General features: G+C 41.3%; 1 protein-coding gene across 1 annotated transcript in view; it reads left to right on the top strand.

Annotated features, from left to right (window-relative positions):
- Positions 1-23,698, top strand: part of AHI1 (Abelson helper integration site 1) — a 192,421-nt gene that overhangs the window by 93,289 nt on the left and 75,434 nt on the right. The window contains 3 exon segments of the mRNA XM_015412078.1: positions 1,857-1,997; positions 5,016-5,218; positions 21,536-21,653. Of these exon segments, the coding sequence (XP_015267564.1) occupies positions 1,857-1,997; positions 5,016-5,218; positions 21,536-21,653 (462 nt within the window).

The raw sequence follows: 23,698 nt of genomic DNA, 5'->3' as shown, positions 1-23,698 counted from the left end.
ATCTTGGATTTATTATTTTAAAATGAATGGTGCTTTTATAAAGGTGCCTTGTGCCCTAGTGACAGAGGGGATAGTGTTTGAAGTCCTTACCTTACTATTCTAATTTGTTCTTTAAGATTGGTTTAAACTGTTCCCTGAAATCAAAGTAGCAATCGTTCCTTCTTAACTACACATGAACTAGCAATAACATTGGTAAGATGTTAGTAGTAGTATCATCGGAGAAATGTAAAATGTCAGCAACCTGGAAGATTAGTTTTTTCAATGAGTAGGACTTTGCAATCACTGTGACTAAAAAATTGCTGCAACTACTTCCAAATGTAGTGCAGTACAGACTGGTGTTTGTTGCTTTTGGGGAGGGAACAATGTAATTCGTTTGCATTTGATTTGGGGCGAATTAATTCTATCTTCTCAAAGACATTAACTATCGTGTGTGTGTTTGTGTGTGTAAAGTGCTGTCAGGTTGCAGCCAACTTATGACCCCGTAGGTTTTTCAAGGCAAGAGGTGAACAGAGGTTGCTTGCCACTGCCTTCCCCTGCATAGTGACCCTGGAATTCCTTGGTGGTTCTTCCATCAAAGTACTAACCAGGGCTGACCCTGCTTAGCTTCCGAGATGAGATCAGAGTAGCCTAGGCCATCCAGATCAGTGCATATGATGGGTAAAGATTAGTAATGCTTAAAGTGCCTTTCAGCACCTCTGCCACTGCTGGTGTGTGTATGTTACAAAGTCAATACTGAATGTGCGGGTCTCTGATATGTGAAAAAGCAGTCAGTTCTTAATGTCTCCATATTAGATTTATGAACTGATGGATGGACATGCAGAAAGATAGATGTGCAGTTGCATTTCAGCTTCCTGTGCTTTGTAAGGCACATGTGATCTTGGTCTTAGATACAGCAGCAATGCCGTAACAGAATTAAAACCTTTTGTAGGCTTATGACGTGTGATTAATGTATGTTTCTCCAATTATATAGTTTAAAAAGTAAACTTTAATTAGAAGTCCTGCACAAATTACACAGGAGTAAAATTATGGACTAATAAAATGCTGGTATTTGAGTATTTACTAGAGCAATGCAGAAATGGAATTAACGTCTAGAGTGTGAAGCATGTACTTTATTGAAACAAGCATCAAAAATGGAAGGAGAAAAGTTCTTTGAACAACTGCAGGTGTTATGTTAAAAACAAGCTGCTTCGACCAGGTGCTATATTGCATATACGCCTTTTCTCACACATTGCGCAAAAAAGGTTTTCATGCTCATGAGCTGGATATGCTGTGTGATTGAACCCAGGGGCCTTATGCATACCAAACATGTGTTCTACTACTGAGACATGGGGGCCTCCTCAGTACCTTTATTAATATAGTTCTTCTGTACACTGACAAATATTTAATGAATATATGTTTGAATTAGTCCTCTCCTGACCAATGCTCCCTCTAAGCTGTGGAATCTCCTGAGCAAAAATTCTACTTTGTGCGCTACTGGCATTAAAGTTGTGAGCGTGCGATTTAGCAACTGCATAAATTAGTTTGCTCTGGAGTAATCCTTCCTGGGCTAAGAAAAAAATGTGTGAGCTGGAGGCTAAAAAACTGTGAGCTAGCTCACACTAACTCAGCTTAGAGGGAACACTGCTCCTGACTTCCCTGGTCAAGTTCTTAATTTTTTCTTTTAATGTTAAAACATTTATACCTTGTGTTTCCTATTGGCTCAAGTTGGCATCAAGTTAACTAAAAAATTAAAAACAATTGCATATGACAATTTTAGATGCATTTGTTGGTTACAGGAACTTTTTGGCCTACAAAATGGCCATGCTGAAGGTGAAAAGTATAAAGTGCTGTCTGTCATGGCTTCTTTTCTTTTATAGGTGATCAGGTAGCAATGTATTCTGACCTTTCCTTCTCATCTCCCCTTCGTGATGTTGCCTTTCATCCACACGAGCATATGGTGTCATTTTGTGCCTTTGGTCAAAACCACCCAATCCTTGTGTACATTTACGATTACAAAGGTAATGTAAGAACACTTTATGCCTCTATAGGGTGATGTAAATACATAATGAAGCCTTTTTGACCTATATTGAGAAGCTAACTTCATAACACTCCCTTTTCCCTGCACAATGACAAGCAGCAATCCTTGAATATTATTTTCTTTCTGCCCTCAGACATTTTCCTTCACTTACAGCTGAGTCTGTGATCATTTCACTTGGAGAAGATTAATAGGGATATCCTAAGCAGAGTTACACCCTCTTCTAAAACCACCCAATCCTTGTGTACATTTACGATTACAAAGGTAATGTAAGAACACTTTGTGCCTCTATAGTGTGATGTAAATACATAATGAAGGCTTTTTGACCTATATTGAGAAGCTAACTTCATAACACTCCCTTTCCCCAGCACAATGACAAACAGCAATCCTTTAATGTTATTTTCTTTCTGCCCTCAGACATCCTCCTTCACTTACAGCTGAGTCTGTGACCATTTCACTTGCAGAAGATTAATAGGGATATCCTAAGCAGAGTTACACCCTCTTCTAAGTACATGGAAGTTAAAGGGCTTGGAAGGGTGTCACTCTGCTTAGGATGGCACTGTCACTTGTGAGACTCTGCTTGACATCCCAGTGAGCTTTAACTCTGAAACAGTCTGTGGTTAAATTTTTTTTGACCTATCAGTTAACAGTGTAATCTTGCTGCTAGTCTTGTGTGTGTGGTTTACTAAGCAGAACCTAGTGGTCAGAACAGTGGTTTTGCCAAAGGTACTTCCTTACCTGCTATGTTTAAATTTTCTCTGCAAACATTGCAAGATTAAGCCTGCAGTCCTTGCAGATGGCACCCACCTTGTTAATTGTTTCAGAAATAGTGATATAAAGCAGATTTAGGGACTTGAGTGCCAATAAAATAACAGAATGGCTCTAGCCGCTCCTAGATAATAGCAGAGAAAGGATAAAAGAGGTTATTGTCTCTTTCCCAGCAGCCTCTGGTGGTAGACAAGTGTTACTACAGTGAAAACATAGCAAGTACATTCTGAGTTTACCATCCTGAATTTGTAGGAACAGGTCCATCTGCATTACCACGAATTTAAAGATGTTCATGCAGACGTGTGCCCCAGTGTACCCTACCCCATGTGTTGATATAAAGAAAGTGGTTTGCACTGCCAGCATGGGAAGGCAAAGGAGAAACACAGTCCTGTAAACCTCATAATTCCTTGATAAAGGGTGGGGGAAGGAGAATTCACAGTCCTGCCGTTAGCTGCATTGCTTGCAGTGGCAATGTGAGAAATTTCTGATTTGTTTTTGGTATAGATGTGTCCTTATGGAGACACTGTTGGAAAGTGAAATGGAAGCTCTACGCTTCAGCTGTTAAAATTAGTCACCAACTGTTTATCCATAGGACTCTCACTTTTTCTAATTTAGGGTATGACCCATTTTCATCTAAGAAATTGGCTGTTATTTCTGACATACCAGAAGGTTTTGGGAGGGAAATATGAAAGTGCTTCATTGGCAGACAACCCCTCAGGCTGAAGTTTCAAATTGTTGTTCTTCCTAATCATCTGTCTGCAAGGCCAGCTCTCCCTGTATACTCCAGGGTGGCAGTTCTGTTCCTCTGATCAAGGACAGTATCGACATGTAGGTGGAGACAGTCATCATTTGCCTGAACCAGCACTTTTTCTGCAGTGTCCCCTGCATTACAGGGTGGCCTTACTGAACGCTGTGGGAACCCTGCATGTTTATAGTATTCCAGTGCCATTGTAAAGCAGCTATTCTAGAAGGGCCTTCTCACTAGGTGGGTCATTTCTTTAAGGGCTAAGAGTAGTCATATAATGAATGCTCTCCAGCCATTTGAATCTGTTTTAGTTTGTTGTAGAGGTAGACTCTAAGTACTGTTTGATCTGTTTGGAGAGCTATTTTACAGTGATTTTTAAAATTTTGCCTTGAATTCCTTTTTTAGGAGAAAGGTGGTTTTGAAATAACTGAAATAAAGAAGTGAAATTCAGTTCAGTAACTATGAAGATAGTCTAGACATGAGCTTTGTGCGGTGTGTTACTGTACTTGGATATTGGAACTCCAGATTCAAAAGCTTGCTCAGCCATGCAGTCCCAAGTGGCTTTGACTGTCTTATTCCCTTATACCCTGCCTGTCTCCCCAGTGGTAACCCCCAAAGCAGCTTACATTGTTCTACTTTCCTCCATTTTATCCTCACAACAACCCTGTGTGAGGTAGGTTAGGTTGAAAGAAAATGACTGGCCCAAGGTCACCCAGCAGTGCTTAAGAGTGCTGCACTAGTAGCTGGCAGACCGGGATTTGAATCCTCACTTGTGCTATGAAAGCTCATTTGGTGACCTTGGGCCAGTCTCTCAGCCTAACCTACCTCACAGGGTTGTTGTGAGGGTAAAATGGAGGAGAGGAGAATGATGTAAGTCACTTTAGGACCCCATTGGGAAGAAAGGCAGAGAACAAATGAATGAATGAATCAAATAAATCTAGCCTACTTTGAAAGTTTATAAATTTAAATCAATATCTTTAGCTGAAGAGCAGGACAAAACACAAATCTCTGTGGTCAGCAGTTCATTTTTTAACTGAGGTTATGTTTTTATTTGAGAAAGTACTGAATAGCCAGCCACACTGTCTTCACCCTCAATTCACTTTTGTGTGCCAGAGTACACAAATGATTCTTTATCCCCCCCTTAGTTTGCATGCATATGTGTGAGTAGCACAGAGGCTTAGGCAGAATTGTTCCTTATTGCACGTTTAGCTTGCCTCTGTCTTGGTTTCAAGGAAGAAAGTGACTGGAATCATAGCAGATGAGAAGTTTCTGTGGACTAGACTGTACTACCACATTGCCTATTGGATGATCCTGATGTATGTGTCTAGAAATGTGATGGAGAAGGAAAATGAATTTTTAAACTATTTTTCTTGCATTACATATCCACAATCTAGTTCTTGTGTCCTATGTACATCTCTGTTTTGTAAAGTTTTCAGAACAGTTTTATGAATCATCAACTCAGTGTTGTTCAATTTTTCCCCTCTACAGTTGCCCAGCGAGAAGCTGAACTAGTAAAAGATATTAGAGGGCTACGTTTATCAGCATCGCCTAGAGGTCCACAGCTTCTTAGCTGTTCTGGAGATATTTCTATACAGAAAGATTCAATAATACCTCAACCTGACCAATTTGCCAGCATTTCAAGAGTATCTATGAGAATGCAAAAAGTTAAACAGAAACTGGATTCTGTCACAGTATGTTATTTTTTTTTTTACTGTTGCTCTATGTGAAGGGTAGGCAGGATTTGAATCTTTTGCTTCTTGTGCCTGACAGTGCAGTCCTGCGCAGAATTAGGCTGTCTTAAATTTGCTGAATCCAGTGGGCTTAGTCCAGCATAACTGCATAGGATTGCATAGGAATTTTTAGCTGAGTAATAAAATATTTTTTATGTTACTTGCATCACTGGCCTTGGTATTATTTTTTATCTCCTTGTAAATGTCTTGACACCTTGGAGAGAACTTATCCTTTGTATACATTTTGCCGCTAGTTTGGGTGGTCCTTTTCAAGCACCACCTTCAAGCACAACCTTGAGAATATCTGGGTATATGGAATTTCAACTCCAAAGATTTCTGCTAGTCTGCAATATCGTTCTTCCAGAAGCAGGTCCAGAGGCCTTTCTGTTCAGATATTGGGCCAAAGTTTAAGTGTATTTTTGGTAATTATTATGATTAACTATTGCTCTTTTATTGTTTGTGATAAAACATGTTCCTGTCTGTAGAAGTTTGTGCCACAGTAAGTTTGTTAGTCTTTAAGTTACCCCAGGATTCTTATGTGTTTTGAGGTCTAGTCACTATTCATGAATTCTGTGGCATTTAGTATATATGTGAATAAACAAACATGTTAGGTTTTAACATATGTCAAACCTGGCTATGTCCTACAAATATAAATACTTGATTCAGGCATATACAGAAATGCTGCCCATTTTAACTATAGTTAGTTTGTAAAACCAAGTTTCAGCATGCAGATTCAAATCCTGGTTTGTCAAGACCAATGCTGATTTCATTGCCTTTGCTGTTCTGTTTGCCTTTCTAACTGAGCTGGCTGGTACCTTTGCCTGGATTGTGGTGATGATGGTGCTAAGGAGCAAAACAGGATTGACCTAGGATGTCTGAGATGATGTGTTGTTGTTGTTGTTCAGTCGCACAGTCGAGTCCGACTCTTTGCGACCCCATGGACCAGATCACGCCAGGCCTTCCTGTCTTCCGCCGTCCTCTGAAGTTTGCTCAATTTCATGTTCGTTGCATCTATTACACTGTCTAACCATCTCATCCTTTGCCATCCCCGTCTTCTTTGACCTTCAATCTTTCCCATCATCAGGGTCTTCTCCAGTGAGTGCTCCCTTCTCATTTGGTGGCCAAAGTATTTGAGCTTCAGTTTCATTTCAGTTGTAGAGATGATGTGTAACATGAAACAATAATTAGACTGTAGGTAATAAACCAAATTCAGATGGTAGTTTCAGACCTTGAGTTAACATACCCTGACCAACCATAGTTAATGGAGTGGTTGTATTCAGACAGTAACACTAACCATAGTTAGTTTAATCAAACCCTGGTTTTATGTGATATCTGTAGTGTCATTATGTATTATAGATCTGATTTAATATTAATAATGGAGAAGCTGTGAGCAATTGGCATATTAGGGTATAGTTATTTATCTCAGTGTCTGTATCCCAAAGGGACACAGCAAGTTACAATACATATCATCGTATTACTTTAACCTTGGAATAATCCTGTAAATAGAGGAGGCTGAGAGGAAATGAGCTGTGTAGGGCCGTCTTGTGAGCTTCTTGGATAAACGTGGACTTCCCCAAAATGTTGTGAATGTATTGCCACACTTAACTTTTCAAGAAAATATCTGTAAGTGTAATAATTGTAGGCACAACCATTCATGGCATTGATAAGGCAACTGTAACTTCCCTTGTCTAACCAGCATTTGTCTGAACAGTCCATAACACCTGATTCTCTGTACCTCCAATGCATCTTCAGAGACGTACATTTATAGTGCAGTCTTAAGCGTATTTACTCCTTTTTACGTTCATTGAAGTCAGTGGGCTTAGAAGGGTATAACTCTGCTTAGAATTGTGCTGTTCAGTACTGACTTCCACTGGTAAAGATTCTCAAATCTAATCCACTAGTTTCCTGTTACCCAGATTTGTGTTTGTTCTAATGGTAGAAGACTTTTGCCATTGTGTCCCCACATCCTTAAAAGTCCCTTTAAAAATTCATGTTGGAAACCTCAGGACTGGCCCTAACATAGCACAATTCTGCTATCCCTTCCAGTGGAACAGGAAAGATTAATTAGTATCAGAGACTATTAGAGCATAGTAATTGAATTTTATTCCTATTCCTCAATGAAAACTAATTTGGCCTATTTTTCTAGAACACATGACAGAAGATTCTGACATAGTTTAGCGGAAAGCTGGAAAATCATGTGTGGGCCCAGTTTAACAGTATATAATCTGAGATCAATATAGTTTAAGATGAAAAGCCTACGTGTATATGTCAATATTGTTATTACTAGAGGAAAAACACATGCATAGAAACGTTATATTATTGAAAGAAAAGGCCATAAATGTTTCAGAATTAAATGAAGACCTGTGCAAAACTTGATTGAAAATGCATAATTACAATATTTGGTATGGCTAATTTGAAAGGGCCACTATCAGTATTTCCAGGGCTGCAGAAGGATTTATTTATTTATTAAATTAGATTTGCTAGGCCGCCCTTCCCTACAGTAGGGCTCAGGGTGGCTTACAACAATATACAAGTTCTCAGTTTAAGATCTAAATTAAAACCAGCCATTAGGCATCAATAGATAAAACAGTATACAAGTACAAGATGGTGGGAAAAATTCACCACCCCAGCCTCCTGGGGTGGGGGTTGAGGGATGGGGAAATGGTTGAGAGTGCCCTGTTGCTGTCCTCAACCAAAGGCCCAGTGGAACATCTCTGCCTCACATGCCCTCCGAAAAGATAGTAATTCCCACAGGGCATGGATGTCTTCTGGCAGAGATCCACCACAAAAAGCCCTGGCCCTGCTTGAGGACAGATGGGCTTCCCTCAGGCTGGGGACCACCAGGAGGTTCTTATTCCCTGAGCGTTATGCTCTTCCAGGGGCATACTGAGAGAGGTAGTCCCAAAGGTATGTGGGTCCCTGACCGTTAAGGGCCTTAAAGGTCAGAACCAAAACCTTGAAACTGATCCAGTGCTCCACTGGAGGCCAGTGCAGGTCACACAGCACTGGTTGGATGTGTGATGTCCAGTAAGGACCCGCACAGCTGCATTTTGGATTAGTTGGAGCTTCCAAGGCAGGTGCAAGGGCAGGCCCACGTAGAGTGAATTACAATAGTCTAACCTGGAGGTCACTGTTGCATGGATTACCGTGGCTAGGTCGGGGCAAAACAGGTAGGGAGCCAGCTGCCTAACCTGGCATAGTTGAAAAAATGCCAGCTTGGCAACCTGTGCCTCCATGCACAAAGAGGAGTCCAAAGTTACGCCTAGGCTCCTGACAGTCTATGCCGGTGACAGAGGCACACCCTCAAGAGTTGGGAGCTGGCAACCCAGTCGTGGCTCTCCTCCACGCAGCCACAGGATCTCCGTCTTACCTGGAGCCAGTCTCAGTCGACTCTGCTTTAACCATCTCACCACAGCCCTGTTGCAGAAATCCATCCCCCATTGCTTTGATGATTGATTGGCACCAGCATGTCTGCTGCACAAACCGCTGACAAGAATCACACGAACCTCCGTAAAAACCCATGGAGGTTTGGGGGAAGTTTGTTGCAGGTGCAATTGCATGACCCTCGTCTCGCGAACCATGAACTGGGCAATTTTCATGAAGAATTTAGGTTTGTACTAATCCCTATTCCTGAGGGGTAAAAAGGGACTGCTCAGGAAGGGAAACCCATGAAAAATCTCACATGGACACAACCTAACATCAATAACTGAAAAAGAATAAGATTATCTTCACAAAGACGGAGAATATTCTTATGTCAGGAATGTCCTGTCACTGCTGGCTTTTTCTCTTAAATGTGGAAAGTTATTTTGTAGAGAGATGTTGCAGTAAGAGATTGGCAATCTGTCTCATTGTGCAGTGCTGATTGACGGTAGTCGTAGATAGATAGCAGGATACCTTTGGGAGAGTATATACAGTTTATTTACAGAGCTATATATAAATACATACACGCAGCTTTGCAGCAATTCACAGGTTTGACTGACAAAGTGCTTCGCTCAGTATTTTGCTGTTGCCTTAGGGGCATCTGTGCATGGAATTTTATGTATCCCTGTTTTGGTACTTCAGAGGTTAATGAATAGGTAAGGCCTTTGTAAGTATACGCAGGGTATCCATTGCTCCTTGCATTGTTGTGATTGCACCACCTCTGTCGATTCTGTTGTGATTGCCATCTATTTCCATGTGGCTCAGAGTGGCAGAGTTTTGATGTTCAGAATTACCATATCTAATCCCAGAAACATCCTATGCTGATTCTGAATTCATCTCTCCCTTCCTTTTAACCAACTAAAGAATCACTGTGTACATATTCTCATGTGGAAAATAATTTAAAAGACTGATACAGTAATAGAAAATCTTCATCATTTTTTCAGTGTCTGCTTTGTGTCCTCCTATCTGATTGCACCATTATGGCAGGGAAAGTATCGGGAGACAAGCAGTGCTCCCTCTAAGCTGTGGGGTCTTGTGAGCAAAGATTCTACCCTGTGAGCTACGGGCATTAAAGTTGTGAGTGAGTGAATTGGCTTCTGCATAAATCAGTTTGCTCTGGAGCCGTCCTTCCTGAGCGAAGACAAAAATGGGTGAGCCAGAGGCTAAAAACCTGTGAGCTAGCTCACACTAACTCAGCTTAGAGGGAACACTGGAGACAAGTCTCTGGAGAGCTTTTGAAAGGTTCCAGCCCTGATAATGGCAGATGTAGAAGATTCTGGCCAACGGTCACACCAGTGGGGGTGACTGAGATGATGCTGATGGTCTTTGCGTGCCACAATGTGTCCTCCTTCCACTCTTCAGAACCACTAATTCTAAGAGCCCCCCTTTTCAGAAAATAAACACCACCTATAAGGTCTCAGGCCCCATATTTGTGGGTAATATCCAGTGAGAAGGAGTACAGTACCTCACAGTAGGCAAATGATGAAATGTGCAAGAAAATGTGTTTATTAAAGAACAAGCAGGTAGGTTGTATTGTGCATTAAGTGAGGGGTAATGGAGGGCATCTGGGATGTCCTGAGTGTCCAGCAGGAGCTGCAGGAGCCTACTGAGTCCAGTTCAGTTTTAGAGGGTGGTCATGTTGGTCTGCAGTAGAACAGCTAGATTTGAATCCAGTAGCACCTTAGAGACCAACAAGATGTTTGGGGTGTGAGCTTTTGAGACTCAAAGCTCTCTTTGTTGGATACTGAACCCAGTGGTAATCTTTGCCTACAGTGGAACCAGATTGCACAGTTATGCAACAGGTAGCCATAGAAAATCTGCTGAGTAAGATTGGCTGCCAGTTTTGAAGACAGAAGCTTTTTCTCTGATGACTAGGTATAGACTGATTTCTGATTGCCCTTGAGGTAGAATACAGATCTTTGAAATGCATCAGAGATTTTAGAAAATTCCAAAGCCATCCCCCCCCCTGAAAATCATTTTCTTGCCCCAATTGTCTCTCGCCTTTTCATATGGTTGTTGGTCTGGGGGACAACACATGACTCATAAAACTGCTGAAAATAACATATACAGGACCAAAGCTCAGGTTTGCATGGAATATTATGACACTGTTTTTATACTGAAGTAGTTTTGCATGGGGAACCACTCCAATATTGAACAAAAGAGAAGGCAGATTTTTTCATAGATGGCTATTGTCAGCTTCATAGTCTGACAAAAATCATGATTTAAGTATTGCTGTTTGTTCAAGAATGTCATGTTGTAAAGGCATAAAACTTCAAAAGAAACTTGAAAAGCTAAAGACCAAGGTACAGGGCTGACTTTGCCACCTAATTTGACTTGCAAGCATATATGAAAATTTGGATTCTCTAAGTTGAAAAGGTTACAACTCTGAATTATTGAGGGGGAAATAGAGAAATTGTTAGCTGGTTGGATCTTGAACGATTGTCTTTATTTCTGTGTGCAATTCAGTTTTTACATGAAAATTAGGCCCACTGAAAATGAATATTTGCATAATTTACATAGAGCTGCTATAATGCAAAAAGAAGATGCAAAGCAGCTTTGTTTAGACTTGGCAGAAATATCTCTTTATCTGTTTTTTCTTTTTAAAAAAACATTACTTTTTTCTACATGTGGCTTTTACTCAACCCAGGCTTTGTAGTAAACTGCCTTTGATAAAACTGTGGTGGGGGTTTTCCTTTTTTGCATTAAGCAAGCAAAGTGTGTTGTGAAAAAATAAGTTGATTGGTGCTGGCTATCTTAGCCAACCTTTTCTTGTTGTTGAAAAGGTGTTTAGCAATTCTTTCCCAAAGCCTGCATTTCAGAAACAATAATTGCATCACTGTAATTGTCTCATAGGTGGTGTTATACATTCTAGACTATTAAATGAAAATATAGAAAAAATAAAGGTCAGTTTATTTTTAAATGATGGTATCAGAATGTGTATGTATGTGTAAAGTCACACATAGTCTACTTATGGGAACCCCAGCAAGGGACTTTCAAGTCAAGTGAGAAGCAGAGGTGGTTTGCCATTGCCTTCCTCTGCAGAATCTTCCTTGGAGGTCTCCCTTCCAAGTACCGACCCTGATTAGCTTCTGAGATCTGATGAGGTCAGGCTGTACAATGCCACCTTCCCTCCTCAGAATACATACCTAAAATTTAGGTAATCCCTAGCTATACTAGTTTGGTGTAGTAGTTAAGCGTACGGACTCTAATCTGGGAGAACCGGGTTTGATTCTCCACTTGCAACTGCTGGATGGCCTTGGGCAAGCCATAGTTCTGTCAGAGCTGTTCTTGAAAGAGCAGTTCTAACGAGCTCTCTCAGCCCCACCTACCTCACAGGGTGTCTGTTGTGGGGAGGGGAAGAGAAAGGAGATTGCAAGCCATTCCTTCAGGTAGAGACTCCTTCAGGTAGTGAAGGGCAGGGTATAAATCCAATCTCTTCTTCTTCTCTTCTATATCTGCATTTGGCTTTTCTGTCTCTAATCATGCAGATTTGTATCTAACAAGTAATAACATAAGATGTCATCACATTGGGGACGCAGCCCATTGGGAGGCACCAACAGTGCCCGCAATACTATACAGTGCACAATACAATACAGTGCACAAACATACTATATCCAAATACTGCACTACATAAGCAGAATGCACTTCCATATGCAGTGGTATTATGGGGTCATTGACTTCTCCCTTCTTCAATCTACCATATTTATTAAAAGCAAGCTCCAGAGTGGCCTGAGACTTACCAGAGTAGATTTTCAAGGGGCACGGTGATGTACATTGGGGGCAGGGAAACTGGTATCCCCTTCCCTCTACAGGCCTTCTTCACATATACTGGGATTTTGTGATATAAGTCATGCTTTAAATTTGGATTGTAAAAGTTTACCAGGAGAACAAGTAGTTTTAAAGACAGTTATGCATCTCTAATTCATATTATGTGGATGAGTACAGGAGACCATAATCTTAAATCACCTCTACCTCCCTTCTCCAACCCAGAGTCCTGAGAAGAAAGGACACCTTTATTTTTCCCACACAGGGTTAATGGTAGTGTGCAAATGAGCCCTGTAGTCAAAATGTCATAGCAGCAGAGGATCTGAAAAAGGGTAAGAAGCAAGGGAGTTAATGTGAATTCGGCAATAGGGCAAAGTAGCCATGGCAGTAGACCTTGTTCCTTTCAGTCATGGATAACTGAATAGTGCCCAATAAAAATTTTCCTTTAAGATGTTGAGAGAAAAAAAACCCCACCCAGTCAGAAACCAGTAGAAATCATGGAGGGGTGTCCAGCATTTTGTACAAATTGCAGGTATATGATTGGTACAAAGAGTTAGTTCTCAGGGAACAGGTTCATGCCCTTGTGGCTAAGGTTGCCAACCTGGAGAGACCAAGAGAGGCACTGAGATGCATCAATAAGACTTTCACAGATCAGCTAGAAGTTCCCATATTGATAGCTCTTCACTGGTTCTGAAGAATGAGAGTATTGGGGCTAGGATGTCATATTCTCTCATGCCAAGGAAATATCGGGAGATTTGATCTTTAGGAATATAGATGGAACTGTGACAGGCTTCTTGACTGCATGGCGGCTTGCCTGCCAAGGGTAATAATTCATTGAACCTTTCTTCTCTTTGGCTTTTATCCTGGAATACCAGGGTCAATCTGCAAATTAAAAAAATAAATAAATGAAACTAAGTAGGAAGGAAACAAACAGCAACTATTAAACTGAAGTCTGTTTGAAGATGCCTACAGTTATAGCAAGGGGCTAGTATGAGAACCCTTACTATACTGCTGGGTTGGACCCTGACTGCTGCAAAGCTAGAGGGCAAGCAAGCCTCACTCCTTTTCTTCCTATCAAGTAAAGCACAGGCGACACCTATATGCGCACACATACACACCCCCCCCAGTCACCGGGGCTTTTTTTTTTTTAAAGAAATCTTTGTATCAGGTTCACTGAATTCCCAGCTTTCATTTTCAAATAAGTTAGTCTCTACACATTTAGGAAATGGAAAGAGGGCCATATAACCAACAATGGGTATAAACAAACAGCCAGTGCTTGTAGAGTAGGGTTGTCAGCCCCCAGGTCTGGGTGGGGGTTCCCCCGCTCCTGGGGGCTCAAATCTGCCCCCAGCCAGCTGGCCACTGAGGGAAGCCCTTCCCCATGCCATGGCCATGGGTTTGTGGCAGGGCTTGGGAGAATCCCTGCCCACCCCCCAGAACACCCCCAAATCCCCCTGCTGGATTGACCAGGGAACCTGGCAACTCTGTTGTAGAGAGAGTGTTAGAAAAGCTAAAGTTCATTTTGAGATGCTAGCAAGAGATGCTAAACAGAATAAAAAAGGGTTATTTGGTGATGCTCAGAGCAAGAAAAAGAATGAGGAATGGTAGGCCCACTGTGGGCAGAGGAAAGTGGAATTTTAACAGATGATGAAGAGCGAATGGAACTGCTTGATGCATATGTTGCCTCAGTCGTCTCATGCAAGGGAAACAGCGCTCAACCTGGCAAAAAGAGAACACATGAAGAAGGAAAGGAATTGCAGCCTCAAATAGGCATGGTGTGGTACATAAACACCAAACTTATTTAAAGGAGGAGGGATTTATACCCTGCCCTTCACTGCCCAAAGGCATCTCAGAGCCGCTTATAATGTCCTTTCCCTTCCCCTCTTGACAACAGACACCTTGTGAGGTGAGTGGGGCTGAGAGAGTTCTTTCAAGAACTGCTCCTGAGAGAACAGCTCTGAAAGAACTTGTAACTGACCCAAGGTCACACCAGCACCTGCATGTGGAGGAGTGGGGAATCAATCCTGGATCTCCCAGATTAGAGTCTGTGCTCCTAACCACTACACCAAACTGAAACCAAGTCCTCAAGGCTGGATGAATTGCTTGCTGATATAATTTTGGAGCCTCTGTCCATTATTTTTGAGAATTCTTGGAGAACAGGTAAGGTACCAAAAGACTGGAGACCAGCAAATGTTGTCCTCGACTTCAAGAAGGGGAAGGAGGAAGACCCAGGTAACTACCAATCCGTCAGTCAGTCCTTGAGCATTTAGAAAAGATGACTGTGATTACTAAGAGCCAGCATGAGTTCCTCAAGAAAAAAATCGTGTCAACCTAACCTTAACTTCTTTTTAACTTAACTACTTTGCTGGATCAGGGGAATGCTGTAGACAGTTTATCTTGATTTCAGTAACGCTTTTTTTGATAAGGTTCCACGTGATATTCCTGTTGACAAGTAGTGGTTTGAATCCTGTTACTCTTAGGTGGATTTGTAACTGGTTGACAGATTGCATCCAAAAAAGACTGCTTATTAATGGTTCCTCATCCTCTTGGAAAGGAGTGACAAGTGGAGTGCCTCAGGGATCTGTCCTGGGCCCTGTGTTGTTTAACATCTTTATAAATGACTTAGATGAAAGAATAGAGGGGATGCTCATTAAATTTGCAGATGCTACTAAATTGGGAAGGGTAGCAAACATAACAGAAGGCACAGTCAAGATTTAGGATGATCTTGACAGTCTGGTAAACTGGGCTAAAACTTAACAATGAATTTCAACACAGATAAATGTAAGGTTGTGCATTTAGGCTGGAAAAATCAAATTCATAGTTATAGGATAGGGAGATTTGTCTTGGTAAGTAGCACATATAAAAAGGATGTAGGGGTCTTAGTAGATCATATACTGAACATGAATCAGTGGTGTGAAGTGGTAGCAAATGTGATTTTGGGGTGCATCAACAGGAATATAGTGCCTAGATCATGCAAAGTGATTGTATAAGTTTACTCTGCTCATGTTAGACCTCACTTGGAGTACTGCATTCAGTTTTGGGCACCACAGTTAAAGAAGGATGTTGATAAGCTGGGGCAAGTCCAGAGAAGGGTGACAAAGATGGTGAGGGGTCTGGAGACCAAATCCTATGAGGAAAGGTTGAAGGAGCTAGGTATTTTTAGCCTGGAGGAAATAATTGAGAGGTTATATGATGGCCATTTTCAAGTATTTGAAGAGCTGCCATACAGAGGATGGATCAGAGTTGTTTTCTGTTCAGAAGGTTGGACCAGAACTAATGGGCTGAAATTAAACCAAAAGAGTTCTTGGCTAAACATTAGGAAGAATTTCCTGATAGTTACAGCAGTCCCTCAGTGGAACAGGTTTTTTCGGGAGGTGGTGACCTCTCCTTTGGAGGTTTTTATAAACAGAAGCTAGCTGGCCATTTGACAGCAATACTGATTCTATGACTCACTATGGATTTAGGCAGATAAGAAGGAGGGCAAGAAGGTATGAGTCAGTGCTCAGCTCTTGTAGCCCTTTCTTATCGGCCTAGGGATCCTAGAGTTTTTTTGCCTTCCTCTGGGCATAGAGCAGGGGTCATTGGGGGAGGGGGGAGGTAGCTGTGAACTTCCTGTATTATGCAGGGTGGTGGACTAGATGACCCTTGGGGTTGCTTCCAGCTCTATGTTACTGTAGTTTCTAGCCCTTTTCATTCCAAAGATATGCCTTTCCCCTTATATTTCCACAACAAAAGGTGCTAGAGACTTATGTTTAAAAGAAATAAAATCTGAAAATTCACATAATCTGTTAAACAGATTATGTTATATCAACATAATGATATGAATTGCCATGTTTGTGTTTTTTAAAGCCCCCTGGTGGAAATGGCCACCTTGGGATCAAGAGCAAAGGAAATGGCTGTCATGTGGATGGGGAAAATCCAGACTCCCACCCCCCAGCAGTCATCTAGGCTTTACTGCAAATGTTCCTAAAGCTTCACAGCAAAGCAGGTTTTAGAACAATAAGAAGGAAAGCGACCCTGGGAACTTCACAAATGCACCATGATGCTGTGTAGAAGCAGGAACAAAACCCACTTCCCAACAGCACTGAACCTGGGGCAGGTAACCAGTATGTAAATGGCCAATCCCAGCTTCCATGAGTGCAGGGAGCTCCCAGAGGTTGATCTTCCCCATATTTCACCTTTTCTCATGACCTCCAAAGCACCATTGCGGAGGGTGAGGGGAGCCTCCCAGAGAAAATGAAAGCCAGTCAAATCCGACTCTTGAGGGCGGTGCTCATCTCTGTTTCCAAGTCGAAGAGCCAGGGCTGTCCAAAGACTTCTCCGTGGTCATGTGGCCAGAATGACTAAACGCCAAGGCACACAGAACACTGTTACCTTCCCACCGAAGTGCTACCTATTTATCTACTTGCAATTTCTTGCTTTCAAACTGCTAGGTTGGCACGAGGCCAGAGACGGGAGCTCACTCCATTATGTGACACTAGGGTCTCGAACTGCCAGCCTACCAACCTTCCAGTCCGAAACTCAGCATCTTAACCTCTGAGACACTGCTGCCCCTAAATATACCATATATACCTATATAAATGAATTTGCTTTGCCTGGGGCCCTCTTTTTTGTCCTAAATGTTACCTGCTGCTTGGGGGGGCATTTAATGATAATGTTGCATGTTTTGTGGTCAGTCATAGATTAGAAATTAAGAACCACTATCTTCAATTCAAAGGAGCAGTTTACTTGTGTTAATTAATTGCTTCATTTTTAGTCTGCTTTCTTTACAAATCCCTCTTACACATTCTGTGGAACTATACTAGTGGTGGGAGGCTTCCTGATCTTGTCGGGTACTTTATTACACCAAATGGGGGTCATCACCACTGAGAATACTCAGGCATAGTCAGCTGCTGATCTAATCGGTTTGTAAAGCAGCACCTTCAAAAGGCCTTGGGCAGATGAATGAAGCTGTCACAGTTGGGCAGATTGAGAGAGGAAGTCTTGGATATATATGAGTCCTAAGCCAAGGAAGACTATAGGCAAATATAAAATAATTTAAAGGCTTCCTAATCTTGCCGGGTACTTTATTACACCAAATGGGGGTCATCACCACTGAGAATACTCAGGCATAGTCAGCTGCTGATCTAATCTGTTTGTAAAGCAGCACCTTCAAAAGGCCTTGGGCAGATGAATGAAGCTGTCACAGTTGGGCATATTGAGAGAGGAAGTCTTGGATATATGTGTGTCCTAAGCCAAGGAAGACTATAGGCAAGTATAAAAGAATTTAATTGTTGTGGTCAGTTCCAGCACAAGGTGAATTCTGTGATTCCCCCTGACAAAGCCTAAATGGTGAAACACGTAGGGGCTTTGTATGATAATAAACCAGTCACCTATTACCTGGCATTTTTCCTTTTTGGATTGCTGGCACATTGCTGAGTGTAGCCCAATTTTTCTTCATCTTTGCACATATGACCCCCCCAGACTCTTAACTGAGTCATCGAGGGTCAGCTGAACCCCATAAAATCTGGGAAACATAGTGCCCCCTAGGACCTCAGCCAGCATCACCTCTTGCCTTCCCTGGATTCCATTTCAACGTGTTCACCCTTAGCCATTTGATCACAGCAGGCAGGAAGGCAGAGATTCTTCCATTCAGTCCTATGTGGCAGGGCCATAAACTCATGGCTAAAGGCTAGTGTGAAATATGTGATATATGAGATGGCAGCAATTGTCTCCGTGATTGCTGTGGCAGTTTTGCTAGCTCCACTGATCACAGTTATAAATGTACATAATGACATGAAGGAATTGGGTAGTAGGAAGTAATCCTAAATTTAACCTCAGCCCTTTGGTTACATTCAGCTAACCAAACCTATATTATAAAGACTGTTGTAATAGGCATAATTCAAGGATTTAGAGGGTTATCAATGAGGATGTAGTGAGCTAGACTATTCATCCATCTAGCTCAGTATTGCCTACTCTGACTGGCAGAAGGTCTCCAGGGTCTTGGCAGAGAAAGGTAATTCCCACCACCTCTTACCTGAGAACCTTTGACTGAAGGTTGAACCTGGGACCTTCTACATTCAAAACATGTTCTACCACTGAGTCACAGCCCCTTCCCAGAATTCTTCATTACAGGGTTCCAAGTACTGAATAATATATTTCTCAGTTCCAAGAAGTTTAGGGAGGTGTAGTAGGTGAGAGGCTAAGTAAAGCAAAGAGAGGCTAAGCAAAAGTTCAAGAATTTGTTTTGAACAATTCTGAGTTCTTGAACTTTACAACAACAACATTTGAATACCACAGGGCACCACTGCTTCGTTCATAGCATTGAATATTTTAAAAGCAGGAACAACCTGATTCTCTCCGCTTCCTCTGACAAATCAAAGAAGTGTTTGAGAAGCACAGAAATATTTAAGCTAGTTAGATGCATTTGAATGTTTTGAGGTGTTCTCCCCCCTCCCCCCAGGAAACTGGATTTTTCCCCGAGAAAAAATGGTGGCCAAGATATTCAGTTAAACAGGCCACTCAGTACCAGTCCAATGAATGGTTAAGAAGTAAAAACTCAAACCGGTCCAAGAAAAGTCTCCCCCCATATTGGCCTGTCCCCCAGTTAACCACCTGGCTGTCACCATCATTATATCCCATCATCATTCCCAGTCATCATACCCCCATTGCCTGAAACAGCTGACAGCCAGAGACAGGGGCCTTTCTGAGGTTGTGTTTCAGTTGTCAAGTGCCCTCATCACAGCTGTAGGCTCAACAGCACCTAGCATTTTAAAGTTGATTCAGTATGTGAAAATTTGACTGTTCAAACAGACAATTTCTTAACTGGTTTTTGTAATTTGCTTTTTTCCTGGACTACCCAAGACAAAATCAATTTATGTTTTCTTTTAAACTGCCTATTGGAAGCATAGTCTGTATTTTTTTCCCTTGTTTATTTTACAGTTCCACTGTTTTTATTGATTGTCTGGCTGTTACTGATTTTAAATGTTTAAAATGTATTTTTAATACAGTTCGGCACACCTTGTGGAGAAGTGGTAAAGATAAAATAAGTGGATGGGGCCTGGGAACAGTGTGTGTTCTTTCCTGTTATGCCATGCCTCTGAAACATCTCCCCAGATGTATTTGCCTGGCACCAATCCGTGTTGCCCTTTTAGGAACCAGATGAAAGCCAGATTGCCAGCTCTGGCTTGGGAAATTCCTGGACATTTGGGAGTTGTGCTTGGGGAGAGCGGAGTTTTCCCACCTTTTGCTTCTTATTCTCTTTACCTTGTTTGTTGACAAAACCCAGGGCTTTTTTTTTTTAGCAGGAACTCCTTTGCATGTTAGGCCACACACCCCTAATTGTAGCCAATCCTAATGAGTTTCTGATGTTGGGTGTGGCCTATTATGCTAATGAGTTCCTGCTGGGCGTGGCCAACTTGGGAGCCAGCCAGAACTCTGTTCCTGTGCGTTCCTGCCCAAAAATAGCCGTGATTCCAGGAGGCCTCAAGGTTGGCAACTCTTGGTGAAAGCAATCCTTTCCCCTTGGTCCTGTGTTTGTTTCTGCTTATTGCTGTTTTGCTAATCTGGCCTTTAACAGTTTCAGTGCTGAACATTTAATGTTCTATTCTTTCCAGTAATTGGTTATTGTCATTTGACTTTTTGTTTTAAAACATTACCACTAGAATAGTAGGTTTGAAGTATTTTAAATAAATAAAATTAAGAACTCTGACAGAAAAGAAATTAAATCTTTTGAGAGACATCTTGAACTTAATTAAAATATATTCGGGGGGGGTAGCCATATTGGTCTGAAGCAGCACAAAGTCCAGTGGCATCTTTAAGACCAACAAAGTTTTATTCAAGATATAACTTTGTTGGTCCTAGAGGTGCCACTGGGCTCAAAATTAAAATATCAGTACAACTAATGGCCAAGCTACATGGCAATTGAGGTTCTCCTGATGAGAAGCTCAACAAAGCAGCCAAAGGGGGGGGCGCAGTTTGGATTGGGTCCAGATTAGTGGGGTCCAGAGGGCTTAAAGGTTTGCCTCTATGATGTTTCCTTGAGAGAATGTCCCACCCCAAGCTGCTATAAGAGCCAGTCAGAGAAAAAGACAGACTATCATATTGTACCTTTCTTTTTTATTATCCCTACTAGGTCCTGTATCAGATACATGTGGGTAGCCATGTTGGTCTGAAGCAATAGAACAAAGTTTGAGTCCAGTGGCACCTTTAAGACCAACAAACTTTAATTCTGGGTATAAGCTTCGTGTGCATGCACACTTGGTATAGGTGTACACGAAAGCTTATACCCAAAATTAAACTTTGTAACTCCTATATCAGTTTGGGTAAGGGGGAATGTCTCTTGAAAAAAGCCACAGAGGAAAAATATTAACGCTTCCATTGGAGACCTGCAACCCTGATTAGTATTGACTCTCCTGAGACTGCTTTTGGAGCCTAAATTACAATTAGGTGATCCAGTTGCAGATTCCAAGTATCCAGAGTTGCCAGGTCTCTCTCTATAGTGGGGCACCTTCTGTTACCAGCCTACCAAGCAGTGGTGAGGAGGAGGAAAGTAATACAAAAATCACTGTGACACCGCTCTTGGATTCAGGTTTCCGCTGAATCCTAGAGAGGCATGACATCTCTTACAGGTTTGCCCTGGACCATAACACCATTAATTTAGCAGTGTCCCCCATGTCTCTGCCCCCAGTCTCCCACTGGGTGCCAGGCATCAGCTGGCAACCATACAAGTATCACATGTCGTTTGGCCTTAAGTCATCGCTATATAATAATACAGAGATCTTTTTGTCTATAATAGATAGACATATTTATTACTTTGCAGCTTGCCGACCACAATGTTGATATAACAATTAAAACAAAAAAGACTGCCAACAGGAAGTCTTGGTGTGTTTCTCTAGAAAGCAGGATGGAGGCAGTTATCTTTTAATTTATCTGCTTTTCAGGTAGTTTTTCAAAATCTTTTCAAAAAGCAAACTGTTTAAAAGTTTCTGTTCGTGTCTTCAAGAGAAACCTACTTCTGCATTGATCTAATAATCATTTTGCTGTCAGTGAATGTTTTGCATTTTGTCTCTTGTATCTGATTGAGGAAATTACAATGTAGCTTTCCTTTTGTAGGCCAGCTCCAGTTCCTGCCTTCCAAGTCCATCTCTGCTTTCACCATACTCCAGACGAAGACTGGCAAACACACTAGGCGAACCACGGATTCCACTATATCCTCTTTCTACCCAAAGTGGTAACATGGTTTTCTCTTTTTCTACTTCTTAGTGGGGTACTGATATGGTACATTAAATGAGCTTAGTCAAATAGCATCATGTGGCTCCTGAAAGCATTTTGGTAACAGAGAAACAGGAGATAAGCAGTCCCCTCCATTGTTCTTATTGATTCAGGTGATTGCTGCAAAACGTTAACTCCCAATCTATGTAATTCATCTTTTGTGGCGGTATTATTTATTAGCAAAGAGAGTCCCTCCTTTGCAGGCAATGAGTGATGGTGACAGCAGTCTGTAGAGGCTTTCACATTCATGGCAATGTCAGGTTTGCCAACAGGTGGAGAAAAAAAATGGCCTCTCCTCTTAATAGAGACTCATGGGATGTTATTTACCAGGTGGTGCTGTTTGCCTCCATTCCAAGAAAAGTTTCATCTGTTAAAGAGGCAGGACATTTTTTTCTCCAGGCTATTGGCAATCTTTGCAGGTAAAGCACCAGTGGATATCTTTTGGGTTTCCCCCCACTGTGCAACTAAAAGGGAAGAATGCAAACTTCTTACCAGTGTAAAGAACAACTGAATAAGAGCATTCTGCTCAGCAAAGTTACTTGCTTAAAATTCCCTGGCAAACTAAAGGCTTGTCTAGTTGGGCAAAATATATCAGAATGGTTGATAATAATTTGTAATTCTTCAAGGCAAGATTAAATATCATTCCACATTTTAAAGATGGAGCCAAAGATAGCATTCTTGACAGCAGCTCAGTTTCAAATGATGACCCTTTGGTGTGTCAAACCGTGCAATCCTATGCAGAGTAACTCCATTCTAAGAAGTTTGAAATTAAATGGTTTTAGACTGGGGTAACTCTGCATCAGATAGCACTGAAACTGAATGCATGTGTCTGTAATGTTGATAATAGCACAATTGTTGGTTGAAATATAACATTGTTGATCTTCCAAGGCTGCAATCATAAAAGACTTCAGTGGACTCACATTGTAAGTCACTTTTTAACTCGTGCACACTTTCTTCCTCCCCCCCCTTTACTTTTTCCTCACCAAACCACAGTTTGCTGTTCCGTGTAAACCAGACAAACCATCAATTGTGTTTAAAACAACAGCACATAGTTTGCCTGGTTCAGGTATAATTACAAACTATGGTTTCCCAAGAAGGAGGAAGTAAAGGAGCGAATCTAGGCAGAGTGAATGCAAAAATCCAAGGATCATGTATGCATGTGAGAACTGAGCCTATACAACAGCACCTCGTAAAAGCAAAATATGTATTGGTTGGTAGGATCTTAGGAAATAAAAACTATATCTCAGAAATACACTTTTAACTCATCTTGCTAATACAACTTAAAAACCAGGATTCCAGGAAATAAATGCTATATAATATTCTTGGGGTACATAGCTATAGATTTTCCCATGAGAAAATCTCTTTAAAGTTAGGTGACACTTTACTTCCTGTCTTTGGTTTGTGGGCTGCATTGTTATGATCTTAATGCCTCATAAGAGTTGTTTTTATAGCCACGTGGGAAAAATTCATTTATTTTGCACATCTTTCACCAACAACTATAAACCATGAAGAAAGGAATCTTAGTTTTGGTTTGGTTATTGCTATATTTCACAATAGGAATATGCAGCAGTTATCAGTGTCATCTCCTTTACTTTTATATGCCGAGTTATGTTATTGTCTTTCAAAATGTGGATCCTTTCTTTAATCCTTATTGAAATGCCTCTGTCAGTGTTTTAATCTGGATTTTGTTAATTTTGTTCATCCATGCACAAAAGGATTCTCTAAGGAATAGTGTTTATTTCTGCCTCCTTGATATGTACATTATAAAGGCATTTGGAATACATGCTGAGTTCTCATTGGTTCTTAGTATGTCAACAGTGAATGGTTTCATAAGCAGAATTTCCAGCTGGCCTGTAGAGGGCCCTTATTTCAAAAATGTGTGGATTAGCATTATTCTGGAGGAATAATTTAGCAGGCAGTCATCATTTCAAGTGCTGCACAATAGCTAAACTCATCTACCTAAAGACTGCCATTTTAAAAACTGAACTTAGCTCTGCCCCCTCC

This window comes from Gekko japonicus, unplaced genomic scaffold, assembly GCF_001447785.1.
Source record: "Gekko japonicus isolate JY-2015 unplaced genomic scaffold, Gekko_japonicus_V1.1 scaffold184, whole genome shotgun sequence".
NCBI lineage: Eukaryota > Metazoa > Chordata > Lepidosauria > Squamata > Gekkonidae > Gekko > Gekko japonicus.
The sequence above is the reverse complement of the archived record's forward strand: the minus strand, read 5'-3'. Positions and strand labels throughout refer to the sequence as shown.